Source organism: Meriones unguiculatus, chromosome 2 (genome assembly GCF_030254825.1).
Source record: "Meriones unguiculatus strain TT.TT164.6M chromosome 2, Bangor_MerUng_6.1, whole genome shotgun sequence".
Taxonomy (NCBI): Eukaryota; Metazoa; Chordata; class Mammalia; order Rodentia; family Muridae; genus Meriones; species Meriones unguiculatus.
The window spans coordinates 169,520,779-169,541,147 of record NC_083350.1 but is presented as its reverse complement, the minus strand read 5'-3'; the positions used below and the strand labels follow the sequence as shown (position 1 = coordinate 169,541,147).

Sequence of the window (20,369 nt, the reverse complement as noted above, 5' to 3'; positions counted from 1 at the left end):
ACTTTTCTTCTTTGTTAGTTCTCCTTTGGCTCATTATTCCCACAGCTGCCATGATGTAGTCTAATAACAATAATGCAAGTACACTTTGTCCCCTGATCTTGATAAGGAACCATCAAAACTCTTGGGATTTTCTGAGTGACTGGATAACTTTTCTTATTTCCAGGGAGTCAGTCTGCTTCAAATTTGAATTTGCTGGACCTTTGAATAGTTTCAACCATGTGATGAGAGGTTGTGAGCTTTCATTTGTACCTCAGACATAGGGAAGGAAGAGGGAACTAGGGATTAAGTTAATAACCTTTCTCACTGGTGTCATCAGTCTGTACTTTCATGTCTATGTCATACATCCCTCCACAAATTAAATGGCCTGGGGCTCAAGGCTTAATGAACATATTCGGGTGTGGTGAGGATAGATGTCCAGAGAGGCCATAGGTCTCTGTAGCCACCCCATTTCCTGTGCAGTTATTTTGTTTGGCTCTTCCTGAGCTCTCATTTAGTATACATAGATAATGGAAGAGAAACACTGTCACGGTACTCTATGGGTCATTCTATGGAATGACTGATCCTGAAGGAGCTTGGGGCAATAGTTTAATACCAGCTCCTTGATGACTCTAACCAGGCTTCTCTGAGCCCTCTTGACAATCCCTTTGCTTAGCCTTATTTTTAAAAATCTACTTGTATAAAAAAGCATGCTATTATTTTAACCAGGATCCCCATCCTCACCCGAATACTCCTCAGCCTGTTACTTGCCTCAGTCCCTAGTTGATGTCTGAGCTTCTTGGTTGGCTTTGTCTGTGTAGGTTGAGTTCCCTTTATCTACTTATCCCCATTGTTCTTGATTTTTGTATAAAAGGCAGCTGGTACCCACTTTACCCACCTCACAATGTCAAGTAGAAGTTTAGTCTTGCTGAATATGACTGAGATATTAAGAAGTGCAGCAATGTGAAGAATTAAAATTTAAATACACAAATCTAGTAACTTTTGCTTTATCCAGGCTAGTGGAATCGCTCCAACCCATCTGAATGGCAATAGTGCACATCGCTTGCCAAGAGGCATGCATTTCTTTCCCCTCTCTATTCATGTTGAAATTCTGCCAGGAAATTTTTTGTCGGGAAACAGAAGCCAGTGCTGTGTGAAGTTTGCCCTGGCATATCTGTATGTACTTTCATCTTCTAAATTAGCTTGAAGCTACTAACATACGGGCAGGGCTTGAAAGAATGTCTGTCTATCTGTCTATGTATCATCCATCATCGATGTATGTATGTATGTATGTATGTATGCATGTATGTATGTATCTATCATCTATTTGTCATCTACATTAGTATACCTCAAGAGGCAGAAACCATATAAAAACATTTTAATGTATAGAAACCTTAAGGTCTGATATTTCAAACACTGTATAACTGCATCACAAGGTAGGGAAGTATTTGTAGTACATAAGAAAAGAAACACCAAGTATCCTTAGTGTGGACAATGCTTTTATGGGTCAATGTACCTAAGGGATTATCTTGTAGGGAGTTTCCCACTGGTAAGGTATTACCTCATTGATGAATGCTGACGTGCATTCATTAGTTCAGTGTCCATGCTTACCACACCTTCTACAAATCCAGGAAGGCTGAGGTCTTCTAGAGAAGGCTCTAGGAATGCTTTGTCTATGATCCCTTTCCAGATTACCTCATCTCCCATAGTTAAAATAACAGACATTTTGATATCTAGGATTATTGGCTATTGCTTGTCCAACATGTTTATAGCACCTGCAGACACTTTGTCCTTGCTAGTAATCAAAAATGCAAAATTAAGCCAAGAGGTTATTATTTTTAACATGCTAATTTAGTGAATATTAACAATCATGGTATCTACTTTAGCTTGTAAATGGTCTAATTATTTAGCATAATGGTTTTACAAGTCTGAAAATTTTCAGAATTTACCGAATGTTGATCCATTTTACCTTCAGCCATTTATCCTAAATAGTTAAGTACATCAGAAAATTTTGGAAGGTTGTGCATTCCAGCATTCTTTAAATGAAGAAAAATTAAACACAACATAATGTGTGCAGTAAGCTTGACAGCATTTAGTTTTGAAACTGGATTGGCGCAGTGGGACAAACCTGAGGCATTTTGGTCTCTGTGCTACTGATCTATCACCTTTTGAAGACACAAGATTGGCTACAGACACTACAGTGCTCACCTTGTAAAATAGACTGTTGCAAAACAGAACACCACTGCTGGCCACAGTTAGTATCAAAGATACATGAAATCAAATACTGGCCCATTGATAGATTCTTATTTCACCCAGAGAGAATATTAGAAATTTATCTTCGGGTAATCTTACCAGTTACAGTGAGTTGAATATTTGTACCCAAATATCTAAGTGATAATCCTTAGTAGCTGTGAATATACTGGAGCTAAACTGAATGATTATGTGTTGATAAATACATTTATTATCTTAATCACCTTGGATTGGGGCCTTAAACCCCAAAGTGAGAGTTTTCACAAAAGAGCAGTAGAAGAAGGCACACAGGAAGAAGACCGTCAGGTGGAGACTGAAGTATTCCTCAAGCCAAGGGATCCATGCCACTTTCAGATACAAGGAGAGCTGGAGACAGAGCTAGTCAGGGAAGCTAATCCTGCCGACACCTTGGTTTTGGACTTCTGGATTTCATTACCATGACGAAACAAGTTTCTGTTGTCTTAGTTCACTAGCTTGTTAGTGAGAATAGCCCTAGATATCTAACATACCAACCCAAAGTGTGTGTGTGTGTGTGTGTGTGTGTGTGTGAGAGAGAGAGAGAGAGAGAGAGAGATCCCAAGATATTAACTTATATCAGAAATCAAATACAGTAGCACGGACCAAGAATCCCACCGTGAAGCCATGATCTGCTCATGAGTACAGATCTTCTGTCCAACTCATTGTTGACTCAGTTTTAAATGTCTTTAAATAATTTTAAACATCCTTTGTGTCATTTGTCACACACCCCCTCACCCCCGCACTCTAACCTCCCATCCTCCACCCCTCTGTTTTTTCCCTTTTCCCTTTCACATGTGTTCTACTTTCTGCTTCTACACTCAACCCCTGCAATTGTCAAGACTAACCATGTGTTTGAAGAAATTTCATACTTTTTTTTTTAAAGAAACAAACGTATAGAAATAAGCAACTTGGTAGAAGCAGAATAGGTGCAACACAGAAAGAAGGACATGTCAGAAACTGGTTGTTAATGTCATCAGAATAAGAAAACCACAGCTGTAAACTGAGAGTGAGACACTATGAGAAAAGATCCAGAGGGGGATAAAAGGAGTTCCAAGAAACTTGAAGTTTAACAGTAGAGAGGTAAACACAATGAATGGTTTATAAAATGGAGTAAACAGAAGAGACAGAACTGAAAATAGGAAGAGTCCATGAGAGGAAATTATCAAGCAATACAAAAAGTTTATAAGCATAAAAAGAGATGACTCTCTAGAGAAGCCACTTGAAGACCATGGACATGGTGGAAGACCAGCCACTCAGATGCAAATCACACTCATTACTGTGAAACTAAAGTGAACAAAACTGACCAAAGCTAACTGAATTAAGCGGAGGCAGGATGAATAACAGGATTGGCAAAAGCACCACATTAGGACTTCCCCAAAGCCACTTGGAATCCAAGAAACACAGGAGCAGTGATTCCAAGCTAGAGTTTTCTGCCTCAGTAAACTGTCAAAAGAAACTGTGTGGAAGAAAAGTTACTGAATGTATACAAAACCAGCAAAATGCAGACCTCTGACTTTCTTAGAGCTCTGTTACAGACGACAAGGCAGAAGCTCAACAGAGCTATAAATCAGACACACTTAGAAGAGGCACCATTATTAAAGGCACCACCATTAGGTCTATATGAAAGAAAATGGTTTAGACTTAAAAATCCGGAAGGTCCAAATTTGAACCTTAGTTCATGCCTCTTAGAGTTTTGGGACTTTGGTGGCACTACTTAAATGTGATTCAGAGGCCATTTCTTGCCTTAACAAGAAAAATATATCATAGTGTGATTAGAATCACTGGAAGTATTTGTGGTAGACTTATTAAAACTCAATCTATAGGAATTGCAGCAATCAATAAATCCAAAAAATTCTGTTAAGAGAGGAAATACAATTTTACTGCATAGCATAGTCACAATTATTCCATGCTTGCACAGCTGGAATAATTTAAACAGCAGATTATTTGGTAAACATTATGTAGGTACACAGTGGGGTGATGGACAAAGTGGGAAAGCCTTGTTGACTCAAGAGAGCTTATGTTAGATGAAACTCTGACATAATGTTTAAAATAATAAGTCAAGAGGTAATGTACAAAATGGAAAATAACGTAAGTACAACAAGGATTGCGATGATCCACTTTCAAAAATAGTATTATGAGCTTTGTTGCCTTTGGAGGTATATACAAAAGGGGAGTTGTACTTGGTCGTAAACACTGCAGTTTTGACCTACTCAATAATGGGTTGAGTTATTTGGCTAAAAATAGGTTCAGCAATATTAACATTTGTAAATTCTGTTCCAGCTGTGTGTTTGATGTGCTAGGGAAGCATGGGCATGAGAAATGCAATCATTTACTCTATTGACTGTTTTGGAATATCACTCACTGGGAATGTGTTTCTAGAAAACTAACAGCCTGAAGTTAAAAGCCAAGTTAGAGTGCAGATGTTTTCACGGATACATTACTGGTTTCTACACCTCATTTATATTGTATATATGCACCTATTATGTGAGGACTTCCTTTCTTCTAAATGATATTAAAACACAGTGGTTAACAGAACAGAATGAGTCCGGTCTTAAATAATGCAGGAAGTCAGATTCCAGTAACTGACTTGAAAATTGTAACACCTTCAAAAGATAAATAACTTTCAGCTGTATTGAAAAGCCAAACATCCTTCAAATACCTTAATAGAATGAAGAAAATATCAAGGGATTAGGTCTATGTGAAAGGAAAAGGTTTAGACTTAAAAATCCAGAAGGTCCAAATTTGAACCTTGGTTCGTGACTCTGACAGTTTTGGGACTTTGGTGGCACTACTTAACTATTCTCTGCATCAGTGTTGTTATCTATAAACTGAGATAGAAAACGTTAAGTTCAGATGACAGTTGTAGCACTGGAGAGATGGCTTAGTGATAAGAACAGAAACTACTCCTGTAGACAAGGTTCTGTTTCCAGCACCCACCTCAGGTAGCTCGCACCCACCTGTGACTTCAACTACAGTGGCCCTGATGGCCTCGGTCAGCCTCTGCAGGCTTCCAAGTCCTTGCATGGCTCTGGGGACACACCTTACTGGGAGCAGTGAGGGGATGAAGAAAGGAGACTCATGGGAGCACCCAAGTGCGTGCACAGAGAGGGACACAGACACCAAGAACTACTTGGGGAAGGTGGTCTGGACTGTCTTAGGGAAAAGTCTCAGGACCGTGGAAGCGCACTGTGTTTGCTATTTACTTTTAAGCAGGGAGGTGGGGTTATTGTATACAGCTGAGCAAGGAGGCGGGGTTAGTAGCGCAGGCAATCGGAGAGGCAGGGTTTATGGTATACAGCTAGAACAAGGACACTGGTTTAGCTCATCTCAGTAGGAGCAGTCTCTGTAGTCTAAAGGTTATAAATATCCGGGGAAAACAGTGCCAGGGGACACCTGCACACACAGTCAACACGGCCCCTCAGACCCCAGAGAAAGGCCATTTCTTTGAGCCCTGCTCAAGGAAAGCGCTGCAATTCTGCCATGCGTCTGTGTCTTTGGAGCCCTCGACGCAGGCACGCCCCTCTCTACAGCACATACCGACCTAGGACTTCACGCACTTGGGGCTTCTTCCATTTTCTACAGCAAGCCCTTGTGCACAATGTGCACATTTTAAAATAAAGATGATTGCACTAACTATTCTGTACTGATAGCAATATGCAAATGTAAAAAGGCATCATAAAAAGAGGCTTAAAAATAAAAAATGTGTCACGCTTCTGAGAGGATGCTTACATGAGAAAGCCGTGGGGCAGGAGGAGAGCGGGTTCACTTTTTAACTTCAGCTCTCATTAACACGCCACTACGCTGTAACTGGTAGAAAGTTATTTCTAGATATTCCTTAATTTTGTGGGGTCTTTACTAATATTTTTGCTAATTTAGTGAATAATTTTTTTAAGTATGAGCTTTAAAAAAGTCTAATTTTACTCTGTGTCTTGTGATGATAGATTCTCTGCTCATCTACCATTAGCTTCACTCTAGAACGATGGATGGTTTGTTGTTTGTACTTCGCTTTATTCTCATGGGCTCCTGGTGGTTTCCCCGAGTGTAGCTCATGGCCCCTGCTCCTCAGAACAAATGGCCACATACCTGAATAATTGCAAAGTGAACTCAGTCTTTCCACAGTGCATAAAGTCATCGGTGTTTTTTTTTTTTTTTATATATATATTACAGGAGGTAGTTTGCTAAGTCTAGCTTACAGTACACAAGCTAAAGAGCTGCCCACAGCCTTGTGGGTCTCGGAAGTTCCTTGGAGGCTTTGAAGTTCTGTTTACTTAACTATATTTTCTGAGGACGTGGTCAAGATTTTGGACTTTTATTCAAAGGATGCTAGCTTAGAAAACAAAGCATCATGTATTTTTTAATGTGGCAAAAAAAAAAAAAAAAGAATAACCAAACAAACAGCTTTTACTCCTGCAGAAAGTTTACATGCTTTTCAAGAGATGATTTGATATAATAAAAAAGCTAGATTTTTCTAAGACCCATTGAACCTTAAAGACAATAGAATCTTTGAGGAATATAATTGAAATGTGCTTTTACTATTTATTATTTTATATTGGCTCACGGGATTGGCTACCCTTATGACTAGTCATCAGTATTTTAAAATGTTAGATTTCAAATTGTTAGATCCCTGAATGAATGGATTAAAAAAAAATATCACTTTCCCTTTTTTTGTAATCTGGGGATCAGACTCACAGATTTCTGAACGTTAGGCAAGTATTTTGCCATCGGGCTGCTATATATAGTGAGTGGATTTTGGAAAATGGTTTGCATTATTATTATTTTTTTAATCCCTTCATGGAAAACATTTGTCTAAGAGTTGAAGGGCTGTGTTCACTAACTAAAGCTGAAGGGTGCAGGGTAAGATCTTAACCACCCTCCAAAGAGAAAAGGAAAAGCAGGCCTGGGAACTCCAAAGCGCTTGCCTGTGCGCCCTGAACTGTGAATGGGGGGCCAGTCGGTCTTGCTGCAGTATAGAGGACACAGCTTGTGAGGCTGCAGGAGCATTCCTTCTACTCTGCTTTCTTTAGATGAGCAATGTGACGGTGGACTACTGTCTTGACATCATTAAGAAGTTTGAAGTTTCTGAAGAAAATAAAGTGAAAAATGTCCTTGGAATAGAAGGTACCCAGTGGTCCCACTTTCCCTGTCTCTCTCTGTCCTATCTGCTGCAATAAGTTTTATTACAAGTTTCAGGAAGAAAAATTGGGAAATGGTTATGGAATTTCAGGTAATGCAGGTAAAGCCCAAAAAGCATAGACTTTCCTGCAAAGCAGATCTCTGGTTTTGTCTTTCTCTTATTTTTGCAGTAACCTTTAAGCTACCATTGTGTGTGGTGAATGAAATATTTGACTTTGCTCAAATAGATATTTGAGCCCTCAAACAAATAATCTACAAAACTAGTGACTTGAAAATAAACATTTTTTTTAAATAAAATTTTAGGAACTGATTTGTTTTTCCCAACTGGTAGAAATTTAGAAACTGTTAGAAACCGTGCTAATATGTATGTAGCTAAGGAAAGTAAGACCAAAAGAAATTAAATAATTTATATAATTATGCACTCAGAATTTAGCTCCTATGATTTACACATAAATTTACACATATAGCTACAGTGTGTATAAGCCATATGCCTTTAAAATATGCAGAGAAATAAATTACAGGCTGTGGGATTTCCCAAGCAGAACAGATAATTTTAACCAAGGACTTGTGGGAAACTCAACTTTCCCCAAGAGCACTCAAAGCCACAATTGACTGTTGACTTCTGGAATTCCCCTGCTCCCATCATCAGTGTAGATCAGGGTGTGTGTGTGCAAATGTGTGCATGTGTGCATTCATGTGAGTATGCACATATGTGTGTGTGTGTGTAAAAGTATGTGTCTGTGGCTGTGTGTGATCGTGAGCAATTGGTGTGTGCATGCCTGTGGGTGTGTGTAGCAATCAGGTTCATATCGCCAGACCTGGCTTGATACAGATTCTCTAATGCCAAGTTCTTATTTCCTGGGATGGAATAGAATTAAAATGAAGAGGAATAATTTAAAATTTTTCCATCATTAAAACTATTTTAAAATAGACGATAACCTAACTTGGGCCTCTTAAGACTGTACTTAAATAAGAATATTTTTCTTGAGGCTTTCCCCAAAGCTGCAGTTAAGTTTGGCCTCTAGTTATGAACATAAACGTCACAAAGAAGAAACTCTGAAGACTCGGCATATTTTCAGATTGAATTTTACCAAATGAATCTCAGCAAGTTGAAACAACCTATCATAATAATGATTACTTCTGTTCACTCGTATCTTTCTTCACCTATCCTTTGTGATGGCTGCCTCCACTACTCCGGCTTTAGCTTTTGAGAGCTTATAGAGAATTTGGTAGATTTTCTACGCAAACTTTAAGCAACATTTTAAAGTTATTTATGTGAAAGCCATTGGCAGCAATTTTCCAAAAACCCGTTTCATAGTTAGCCACCCCCTGAATTTAGGCAATACTTAATGTTTGGCCCAATACTTTACCATGTGCTGTTTTTCAGAACATTGTAAGAGCTTATCAGCTGCTGGTTGATTGAGGTTTAATATGACTATAATCAACACTGGTTACCCCTGAGGTCACACCACATAAACATAGCTTGAGTTTAGTAGAATAAATGCTTTTGTCAGGACAACCCAATTTTTTTAAGATGTCAGTTTTTCTGACGGATGTATTTGAGTGGTTACTTCCCAAAGTTATATTTTCTGATGTTCTATTTATCATCAAGAAAACCTCTCATTGCTCTGTTGTCACCACAAGCGTTGTCCTGATACTCGCTTATGAATATTCGTTGGCCATTTTTGTCTCTGTTGGCATCAGTTACGTAGCTATTCTTTGAAAGCTGTGGCATTTCACTCTTTCCTCTGAAGGCTTCACGAACTTCATGCGTAGCCCTGCTTGTGACGTATTTAACCCTTTGCACCATGAGGTGTACCAAGACATGGACCAGCCCCTCTGCAACTACTACATTGCTTCATCGCACAACACGTACCTGACTGGGGACCAGCTCCTCTCTCAGTCCAAAGTGGATATGTATGCACGGGTGCTACAAGAGGGCTGCCGCTGTGTGGAAGGTGCGTACAGTTCGTGTGTACTCAGGGATGCTGTATGATAGGCCTCTTAAGATGCAGAGGTCCGAAGTTTCTATACCAGTTAGAGATGTTTGTTCATTATAAAGTCATTTTTCTTCTTTGTCTCATTTTTCAATCACGAGTCACAGAGAAATGTGCCAATATTTGGGAAACATACCTTGAACTGCTAAGAGAGTAATCTACCTGAAAAGATACTTTTAAAAATGAAAAAGAAAAAACAAAACAAAACAAAAACAGCAAAATTAGTTCAGGACAGTTATTCATTTTGAAGAAACTTCATGGTCTACGTTTATTAAAATGCTAATCAGTTTCAGGGGTGAGGACACTGATATAAGTAAGATGTATTGTTTGTCTTCAAAGAGCTCACAAATTATCAGGGAGCACGTACGTACAAATATTAGTGTGGGATGAGAATTCTGCTGGTTGAGGCACAGGCATGGTATAGGAATGTTAGTACAGAGTAGGGTGTGAAGTAAAATATAAGTAATCATGAGCCCATGGGGGTGGGGCATTCTCATTTTAAAGACACTGTTTGAGCCTGACTGTGTTTCCATGGTCATCTTCATATTCTGAACCAAAACTTTTTTTTTTTATTAATTAATCTATTTACTTTACATCCTGACTTTCTCTTCCCACCTCTTTTTCCAGTCCGTTCTCCTTCTCCCCTTCCACCCCCATCCACTGGCTGTTTGACTAGCCACTTGGCCTTCAAAATGATCAGGTCTTTGTCAGAGTGTTTTGGGGGATTCTAGTGTGTGATCTGGTTGAAAAAGTGGTCCCTGTAGCCCCTGGCTGTTTTTTGCCTTACGGGTTTGTTGGAGTATTTCTATTTTGCCAATAACCCCAGCACACTGTTAGCCTTCACAGGAAACTTCCCTTGAACCTGGCTGTCTGTGCCTCAGTGACGTTCTGGTGTGTTGTGTTATTGTCCTTGATTAACAGAAACTTGAGTTCAGACATAAAATATTAGAAACTATCAACATGGATAGTCTGCCTGTGTTTTAAATATTAGCAGAATATTGTTTCATGACTAATGTAGGTTAGAGTATGTTGGTGTGAAGAACAAATCAGGTAATGATGTGCCTTTTATTGGACATTTTTTCTTTGAAAGATATTTCATAAGTTCTTTTTCTGGTGGAGTTTGATTAATACAGGATAACATGCCCTTCCCTTCATGCACTAAACATTGGCTGGTCCTCTGTAAGAGCAACAAGTGCTTGTGACCACTGAGCCATCTCTTCCACGCTGAAATAACCCCCTCCTTTCTTCCCTCCCTCCCTTCCTCCTTCCTATCCTTTCTCTTTCTATATTTAGGCAGGGTATCACTATGTAGTACAGGCTGGCATCAAAGTAACAGAGATCTGCCTGTTATATCATTTCTACTTTAAAAATGGGACTGTAAGTCCAGGCAAGAGGTGTTGAAATTGCACACAGTCATACACTGCCTAATGGCAGTGATACATTCTAGGAAATGTGTCAGGCTATTTTGCCAAATACCAGAGTGTGCTTACAGAAACCTAAGTGTTATGGATCAGTCCAGTACGGATTCTTAATGTGATGCAGAGACACAGTAAACATGATCTGTATGAAGCTGTTACTGATGGAAAACAACATACTGTTTTCTAATAAACTTTTTTATAAATTAAAAAAATACACTCTGGAATAATAATAAAAAAGCGAGCACAAAAAATTGTAAACCTGTAATATGGTTATTCATTATCAAAACCAACGGTTAATTACTAAACAGAATCATATGCAGCTAAAAGTGCAGTATATTTGTTTACACTGGCAATATCACTAACATGTGAGGACTGTCTTTTGCTAAGAGATCACTATTGCTGCTATGCCACATGGTTTTAGAAATGTCTGCTTCAGTCTGGGAATGGCGGTGCACCCCTTTAGTCTTCACACTTAGGTAGCAGAGACATACAGATCTCTGTGAGCTTGATGCTAGCCTGTAGTCCATAGTGAAACCCTGCCTAATATATAAATAAATAAGTAATTTTAAAATGAAGGAAATGTTTATTTCAGGATGGAAGAGATGGCTCAAGTGTCACAGGCACTTGCTGCTCTTTTAGAGGACCAGCCAATGTTTAGTGCATGAAGGCCATCAGAGCCTGTATTAATTAAAGTTCACCAGAAAAAGAACTAATGGAATAGAGTAAAAAAGGGAAACAAGAATTGGCTGGTAGCATTTAAGGAGTGGGCTCACACAGTTGGGGTGTGAGCAGGTCTGAACTCTGTAGACCGAACTCTAGACCGACTGACTATTAGCTGAAGACCTTGGTTAAAGGTGACATTGCAGGTGTGTGAGCTCAAAGCAGGCTCAGGCAGAACTTACTTGTGCTAGTTGCTCTTTGCTTCTGGAACCAAAAGCAACTCTCAAATGAAAATATTTATCTGGAGAAGTTGAATTTATTTTAGTTAATAAAGAAAAAGATTAAAAAAAGAGATCATATTCTTAGGTATGTTTGCCTTAATTTTGATAAATTTACAAGAGAAACTTTGATAAGCATTAACTTACATGTGAGCAGGATATCTTTGTAAACTATAAGCACTCATGGGAAAGATATTTTTGTAAACTATAAGCATTGTCAAAAAACCCCAAACCCCAAGTCATTTATCATCTCTAACTCTTTATTCTCATAAGTATGGTGCAGTGTTCAGTTCTCTGCCTTTATATCTTTCTTATTACTGCAGTGTATATAATTTCCAGTAATAATCATTTGTTTCTGGCATTTCCAGAAATAGTAAGAAACTCCAGACATTGTATGTTGCTAATGTGAACTTCTGTTTTGGGCAGTTGACTGTTGGGATGGCCCAGATGGAGAGCCAGTGGTCCACCATGGTTATACTCTCACTTCAAAAATTCTCTTCAAGGACGTTGTGGAGACCATCAACAAGCATGCCTTTGTGAAGAATGAGTAAGTACAGCCACACCTAGGAGCAAGCATGGTCCAGGTCTACGGTGATGTGGGCACAGAAATGCACACTCTTCCTTGGACCCTGTGGCTTCATTAGTACTGCCCTGGTTCTCTTCTGCCTCCCTATACAATTGGGAATGAGTACTATGGCATCCAAGCTTATGGATTCTTGTGACCTACTCACTCCTTAATTCCATTCTCTCTCACCCTGTCTCCTTGAAAGTATCCTTGAAAAGAATGACTTCTAAGTTCCTAAACCCACAAGGCTAGGAAACAAGTTATTGTACGTAACATTTTTTAACTTTGTGAGACTTTATTTTCATGTGTGAGTGTTCCGCCTGACTGCATGTCTGTGCATCACGTGTATGCCTGTGTGTGGACGCCAGAAAAGGGCTCTAGATCTCCTGGGACTGGAATTGTAGACAATTCTTAGCTTTCATGTGGAAGCTGGGAATTGAACCCCAGTCCTTTGGAAAAGGACCCAGGGCTCTTAACTGATGAACCGTCTCTCCAGCCCCATAACAGTACATTTTTTTGATGCTATGTCATAAATAATAAAATGCTGAATGTTAGACACGTCAGGCTGCATATGACATCCAACAGAGAGAAGATTTGTCATTTTTCTGACTTCAGTCCTTTCTCTTTAGTCTCATTTCCCCTTTGGTTCATACTCCACACCAATGCTATGATTTCTCTCTGAAACATGGATGCTGCTGTACTTCCTGTCCTAGTGTTCTTCCCAAAGGTTCTACAGCACCCTGGATGTCTTCGTGCCCTTCATGGGTGACTACTTTCCTTCTCTTCCAGTATTATCCTCTTCCATCATTGCTCCACAGAGACCTAGAATCTGCTAGCAATGACTGTCTTTCACCTTATCCAACAAGCCTGGAGCCTTTATGACTACCAACCTTGGGTATTCTAGTATCCCCACAAATGCCCTTCCCACCATGCCACTGACATACTTCAGTTTTATATAACAAAATTATTTAAGCACTGCCCCACTAAGAAGCATATCTTGACCCACAGCTGACTTACCCTCCCTTTCTTGACACTTAGCTGTCTGAATATACATCTGTCATAGCGTATAACACCCCGATGAAAAAATTGATAACTTGCCTCCTTTTATAGGTATGAAGTGGTTAAATTCATTGAAATTCAGAACCGTATTTCAGCAACCATTGATTTCTTTCTGTTTAGCAGGTACCATCAATGTAGTAAGCATACAAAGAAGGATTTTTAAATTAAAAAAAGCAAATTAAAACTATGATTGCATAAATTAATATTTTAGAAGCTAGTAGCCTTTAAAATTTCCAATATTTGGTCTTATTAATTAACCATAAAGGTGAAATGCTCTTCTAATAATAGTGCCTGCTGCATAGCAAATTTGGTTTGTGGCATCTTTTACATGAAAGAATTTAGTGCTAAATTTAGTCTTCCAAACCCTGATATCTATGAGTCTTACATGTCAGTATGTCCCATTATATGAAATAGTGCCATTGCATACATCAGACGATCGATCCTCTGGTGCCTCCAATGTTGACTTCATGTCTAAGTACCCTTAGAAGAAATGCACTTTAGGGACTGGAGAGATGGCTCAGTGATTAAGAGCATTTAGTGCTCCTGCAGAGGACCTGAATTTGGTTCCCAGAACCCACATTACTTGGCTCACAACCAACTTTAACGCCAGGTTCAGTGACATCTGATACCCTCTTCTGGCCTCTATGGGTAATAGGTGTGCACCTGCATTCAGGCAAAACAGTCATACACGTAAAATAGTGGTAAATCTTTGAAACAGGAATCACTTTTAATGAGAATGTTATATACTTTGTTTAGGGCATTAACAAGCTTTGGTCCTTTTATTTACCTTCTAAATTTAATAACTAAGACTTCCTAACTTTGGCACTGTGGACTACTGGGGCAAGATTATATGTGGTGGAGAGCCATCTTGTGTATTGTAGGGCATTTAGCAGCATCTCCAGCTTCCACTCACCAGCTGCCAGTAATATCCCTAAATTGTGCCCACCTAAAGATGTCTATAGACATTGACAGATGTGTGGGATGAGCCTCAAAGTCCCTTCTGGTTGAGAACAACCTTATGCCTGGCAGCACTAGATGCTCATGAGATCTTTACATGGGAATTGAGGATTTAAAATTATTTTGTTAAAACCTACATGGTTGCAGGACATCTTAAGGATGCTCACTCTCTCTCTCTCTGTCTCTCTCTCTCTCTCTCTCTCTCTCTCCCTTCACAATGCTTTTGTATAAAACCTGCCCCAAAGCACATCCAGCTGGCAGACAACAGTCAGGAAAGCAAGCCTTTATCAGTCGGAGGCACCTGTGTTGTGGATTGGATATTAGACTATAGAGGGCTCCTCTATCCCAGCCAGTTCCTAACTATTCCTAAATAATCGAGACAGATACCTTTTAGATTTATAAAGGCTTGAAGGCACAATAACTGGGCAGATACCAATCCTCTACGCTATTTTACTATTTTCCAGTATCACCCCCAAGTTACTTGCCATAACGGTTCCTGCCTGGGCTGCTCTATTCCATCAGGCCAACCCTCATGGCCACGTGCTCATGGTCCATACTGCCTCATAGTGACCTCCTTCTCTCCAGCTTCCTCTCCTGCTTCTCCCTTTTGACTCACAGTCCCCATCTGACCCCAAGCCCAGGAACCTAAGCTCTGCCTACTTCTCTTCTGCCGAGTTACAGGTGTCTAGCTATTTTTATTAACCAACCAACTATAAATTGGGGAGCAAAGTTTACACGACATCACTTGGTGGACCTGAGAAGGTGCTCATCTGGATAGCAACCAGATCCTGGGGCCAGTATTTAGCGTTTGAATCCATAGCACCTTCGCTGTGACCTCTGCATCAGGTGTTCTAAATTGAACAGAATGCAATCTGAAGAGGGCCAGAGAAATCTTTTTGTAATTTACACAAGTGTATCAGGTAGTTCAAATATTGGTTTATGTACTTTGAAAGAAGGTCTCACATAATATTTCTAAAGATACGTGAGAGAAAACTAAGAAAAAAAATTCCCTGCTTTGGCTGCTAACCTCTTAGGTTGTTTTGGGAACCATCTTATATTTCCTGTCCTGAAATGTGTGTGCTGCGGTAGAATGGACAGTTGTTTTCTTAGGCATCAGAGTGTGGGTGTGGGTGAGCGGGTGGAGTATTCCCATGCCACCCTGCACATGTGGACGTTAGAGGACAGCTAACAGAAGTCCCTTCTCTCTTTCCTCATGTGGATGCCAGGGGTAAGAGCCTGGTCTTCAGGCTGCCTTTGCTGGCTGAGGCTGAGCCATCTCAGTAGTTCAGCTTTTTATTTTTTCTTAAATTGAAGGCTTGGTGTGCAGTTTCATAAAATGATTTGGGGGAGGCCTGATACTCGGTGTGTAAAATCAAGCTCCATTATGCTTTTTTTTTTTTTTTTTAACCATTCGTTCCCTAGCTGGGACTGGTATATTTTTAGAGTAAGCAACTGCCCTTAATGATATGCAGCAGTCCCTTTGATGCATTTACACTTGTGAATAAATATGAAAAAATAAACACCATGAATTTTCTTTCCTTAGGATATATATATATATATATATATACATATATATATATTACACTTATTTTCTGCCTGATATTAAACTAAGCTATCCTGCAAGAACTAATATTTATTTAGTCATTATGCTTGGGAAATGTATTTGCTTTGAGGAATTTTTTCCATGCATGTTTAATCTTTCTCCTCTTAGCATCATTTTAATCATTATTAGTACGGCCCATTCAATTGCAGGGATTTTAAGAATGCAATGAATGCAGATTCTATTTCCAGGTTTCAAAAAAATCCCTGTGGGCTGGTGCACTGAATGCTCTTGGAATTGTTGCTATTTCCTCAGGTTTCCTGTTATTCTGTCCATTGAGAACCACTGCAGCATTCAGCAGCAGAGGAAGATTGCTCAGTACCTGAAAGGAATATTCCAGGACAAACTGGACCTGTCATCTGTAGATACAGGAGACTGCAGGCAGCTTCCAAGCCCTCAGAGTCTGAAAGGCAAAATCCTAGTGAAGGTAAGTACTTCAAGGGTTACAGCCCAAACATTAAAACACCAATGATCCAATACATCCTCCTCCTTGTTGACAAAAAAGGTTTAAAAAAGAATGTCACAGTCTCTTCTCCCCTTACTAGGGAACCTACATGGAGGCTACATCTGAGCAGGGGGTTTATGTCCTCTCTATGTATGGTCTTTGGTTGATGCATCCGTCTCTGTAGTCTCCCCTGGGCCCTTCTTCCATAAGACTCCCTGCATACTGTCCAAAGTTTGGCTGTGTGTCTCTGCATCTGCTTTGATCCCCTGCTGGCTGGAGTCTTTTAGAGGACATCCGTGGTCTCCAGTCCTGTTCCCTCTCTCGTACTGCTTCTAGTGTCTATCCTGTTTTTCCCTTATGAATGAGAATTAAGCATCTTTCCTTGCCTGCTCCTTGATCACTTCTCCCTGGTGGGATGACCTAGCCAGCACACAGAGGAAGAGGATCCAGGCAGTCCTGATGGGACCTGGTAGGCCAGGGTCAGATAGTAGGGAGGAGGACTTCCACTATCAGTGAACTAGGGAAGATGAATAGGGTAGGAAGAGGGAGGAAGGGTGGGACTGGAAGGAGATGAGGGAGGGGGCTACAATTGGGATACAAGGTGAATAAATTGTAAAATAATAATAATAATAATAGTAAAATCATAAAAATCGCATCAATAAGAAAAAATAATAAAAAATTAAAAGAAGTAATTAGAGTCAGTACATGTGAAGGGTGTCTATACATGCATTTTTGTTAATGTATAGTCACACCTTCAGAGGCAAGTTAATGGATTTGTTTTCCTGGCTGTCCATTATCTGAAAGCCATTTTAGTCTGGGAGCATTCACACAGAGAGGTGTGCATGACAAACGGGGGTGCGAGAGAGAAGAAAACTCTCTGACTCCAGTCTGAAGGCATTCTGTTCGGATTCTTTTCTTCCACTTCAAGCTCCAATAACTGTCTGTCAAAAGGAAAAAAAAAATCTTCATGGTTGATTGGTCTTGGTTATGTGTGTGAGAAGCACTTGCTTCAAACAGGAACATGGGCACAGACATAATGCCTCTCAGGAATTGTGTATGTGAGAGGAGAGGGGGTGAGCAGAGTAGCATTTCATCAACAGATTTTCTAAGGGAGAAAACTTACTGTGCTGAATATCGTTACCGCAAAAGATGGCTAGAAAGACAGTTTCTTGAGCTCCGCATTTCCAGCTTTGTTATTTCACTCTTCTTCAGTGTTTTCTGTGGACTAAAACCTTGGATGGTTGCCTTGTTTTGAGTTCAAAAAGGTAAAGAATAGAGGAATAGACTCAGCTACTTAAAAAGAATGTATGTGATGGAGGAGAGGGAAAGTCAAGGAGAGAGCCCACCGCAGGGTAAAGCTTTAGGGAAGAAAATGAAATCTCCCAAGTCAGTCAAAACCTGCTTTTTTTTTAACAAGTTAGAAGTGTAGCTGCAGAGTCCATCAAAGAGGTGTTGTCAGGCTATTGTATTAATGCATTGTGAATAAAATGTCCCAATAACCTGACAGGTAATATTAAGGTCAACTTGTCGAAATCTGGTCAAAGGTAACTGCTGCGCTAAAAACTGGTTTCTGCATTCAAAATCGAAGTGTTATCTTTGTAATATTGTAAATCACTCCATATTCCTTATCCAAAAGTCAGGAAATTAAATGTAGACTGAGACAGTTTGATTAAAATCTTTTTTTTTTTTTGGCTGGCACAGTGGCACACACCTTTAATTTCAGCACTTGGGAGGCAGAGGTAGGCAGATCTATGTGTGTTTGAGGTCAGTCTAGTCTACATAGTGTGTTCTAGTCATGCCGGTGCTACATAGTGAGTCAGTCTCTCTCTTTCTATGTGTCTCTCTCTGTCTCTTGATTTTTGGACAGCGGAAATTAAGAAGGCTATTTTGTGAACTGATTGAATACTTTCTCTAGCACTTGTCTATGGTCACTTAGGACAGAATGTCCCAGGGCCTTTGGACACTGGAGTGAATACTGTAGATAGAAGGTCTTTGGAAGGCATGGCAGCAGTGTGGGCTATGGGTATCTCAAATGCATAATTCCTGTACTTAGGAGTGGAGGCAGGAGTATCAGAAATTTAAGGTCAGCCTCAGCTACACAAAATGACTTTGAGGCTAGCCTGGGTACAAAAGACCCTATCTAAAACAGCAGAGCACTGATAGGATCTGAGCACTTCAGACTTACCCCCAGGGGGTGGGCAGCCTTACCAGGCCACAGAGGAAGACAATGCATCCACTCCTGATGAAACCTGATAGGCTAGGGTCAGATAAAAGGGGAGGAGGACCTATCAGTGGACTTGGGGAGGGACAAAGCAGGAGAAGAGGGAGGGAGGGAAGGTGAGATTGGGAGAGGACAATGCAGCTGGGATACAAAGTGAATAAATTGTTACAAATAAAAAATAAATTAAAAAAGGTAAAAATGACCAAAATACAATCTATACATGTATAAAGTTGTCAAAGAACAATAAAAAGTACTTTTAATTTAATAAAAATAAAAATAAAAATGAAATAAATGCCGTTCTGTAAGTTGAAGAACATATTTAGGTCTCCAAATCCTAAAAGCTTTATCTGAGTGCAGATTTTACTTTTATTACGGAGATGATCTAATTATTTTGAAATTATCACTGAGCTAAAGCCCAGGGTCAAGGGCTGTGGGTGTATAGGAGGGAGCAGAACAGCAGGCGAGGTTTCTCCTACAATCCAACAAAGCAGAAATCAATTATCAGTTCATTCCATACTTAAATTTTTCTGTGTCTGTTTTGGGTTTTAAGTGCTAGATATTTGATTTTTCAACCTTTCTTAAAGGTAGGGGTTACACCTCACCTACAAATTACCAATCTGATGAACCTTCCTCTGGCATTGAGGAAGAAACAAGAGAAGAGGTTCAAACTGAGCCCATCCTGCTGAGGGATGGTAGAAGAAGCCAGTGGTAGCTTTTCTGCCAACAATTCCTGAGGCCACTGTGTGGATGCTGAAGTTACAGTGATCTCTGTCCCTTATTTTTGCAAAAAGCATTTTCAGTGCATTAGGTCTGCCCCCCCCCCATGGTTCTATTTGTGAGTCTATTAGGCTTCTATGGCTGCATAACAAATTGCCCCCAAATTTAGCAACTTCAAGTAGCAGACATTTTCACATAGTCCCTGCTGGGTTTCTGCTCAAAGCCTCATCAAAGGCTGCAGTGAAGGTGTCAGGTGGAAACAGTTACCTCAAGGTGGGAAGAGGAAACTGGATATATAGGAGCAGTTGGTGGCAGGATGTTTGCCTACAGACTTCGAGTTCTTTGCTATGTGGTTCCTTCCATTGAACAGCTCTCTCTTTCTTTTGCTCTCTCTCTGTATTGATGAGAGACAAAGAGGGAGGGAGGAAGGGAGAAGAGAGATACAGAGACAGAAAGAAGCAGAGAGGTGGGGGCTGGGGGATGGATTCATGTGGAAGGGTAAGGAGGAGATAGGTTCAAGAAGGGAACCCTATCATTTTGCTGTGCTCTCCATGTTTAGAAGCAGTCACTAGGGCCAGTACATAGTCAAGAAGAGATTATGGCAGAAGGGCAGAGAAAAGAGATGGGAGACATTGGTCAAATTTGTAGGCTGCCCACTTCAACAGCCTCAGCTGTTTGACTCAGAGCGTGGTTCTGACCACTCTGTCCAGTATCATATTCTGGGAGCAACTGAATATCCTATTAATATTTCTTAGAACTCTCTCTTGTTAGGTCCCTGGGTCTTGCATTCTTTTGGCTTTTCTTTTTTTTTTATTTTTTTTAACTTTTTAAAAAATTTAAATTGGAAAATATAGAAGGGGAAAAACCACATAGATACTTACTCTTAAAAAACCAAAACAACAACAACAAAACAGACATGCACATGCATGCACATGTTTGTATGTCTGGGGATGGGACACAGGTGGAGGTCAGAGGACATCCACAGGTGTGAGTGGTTGCCTGCCACCTTGTTTGAGGCAGGCCTATGAGCGTCCAGGGATTCTCCTGTCTTGTCTCCCATCTTGCCATAGAAGCT

General features: G+C 40.0%; 1 protein-coding gene across 1 annotated transcript in view; it reads left to right on the top strand.

The window, feature by feature from the left end:
- Plch1 (phospholipase C eta 1) overlaps positions 1-20,369 on the top strand; it is a 201,507-nt gene that overhangs the window by 140,025 nt on the left and 41,113 nt on the right. The window contains exons 7-10 of the mRNA XM_060378383.1: positions 7,269-7,362; positions 9,132-9,335; positions 12,157-12,277; positions 16,167-16,338. Coding sequence (XP_060234366.1) covers positions 7,269-7,362; positions 9,132-9,335; positions 12,157-12,277; positions 16,167-16,338 — 591 coding nt within the window. The remainder of the gene's footprint in view (positions 1-7,268; positions 7,363-9,131; positions 9,336-12,156; positions 12,278-16,166; positions 16,339-20,369) is intronic.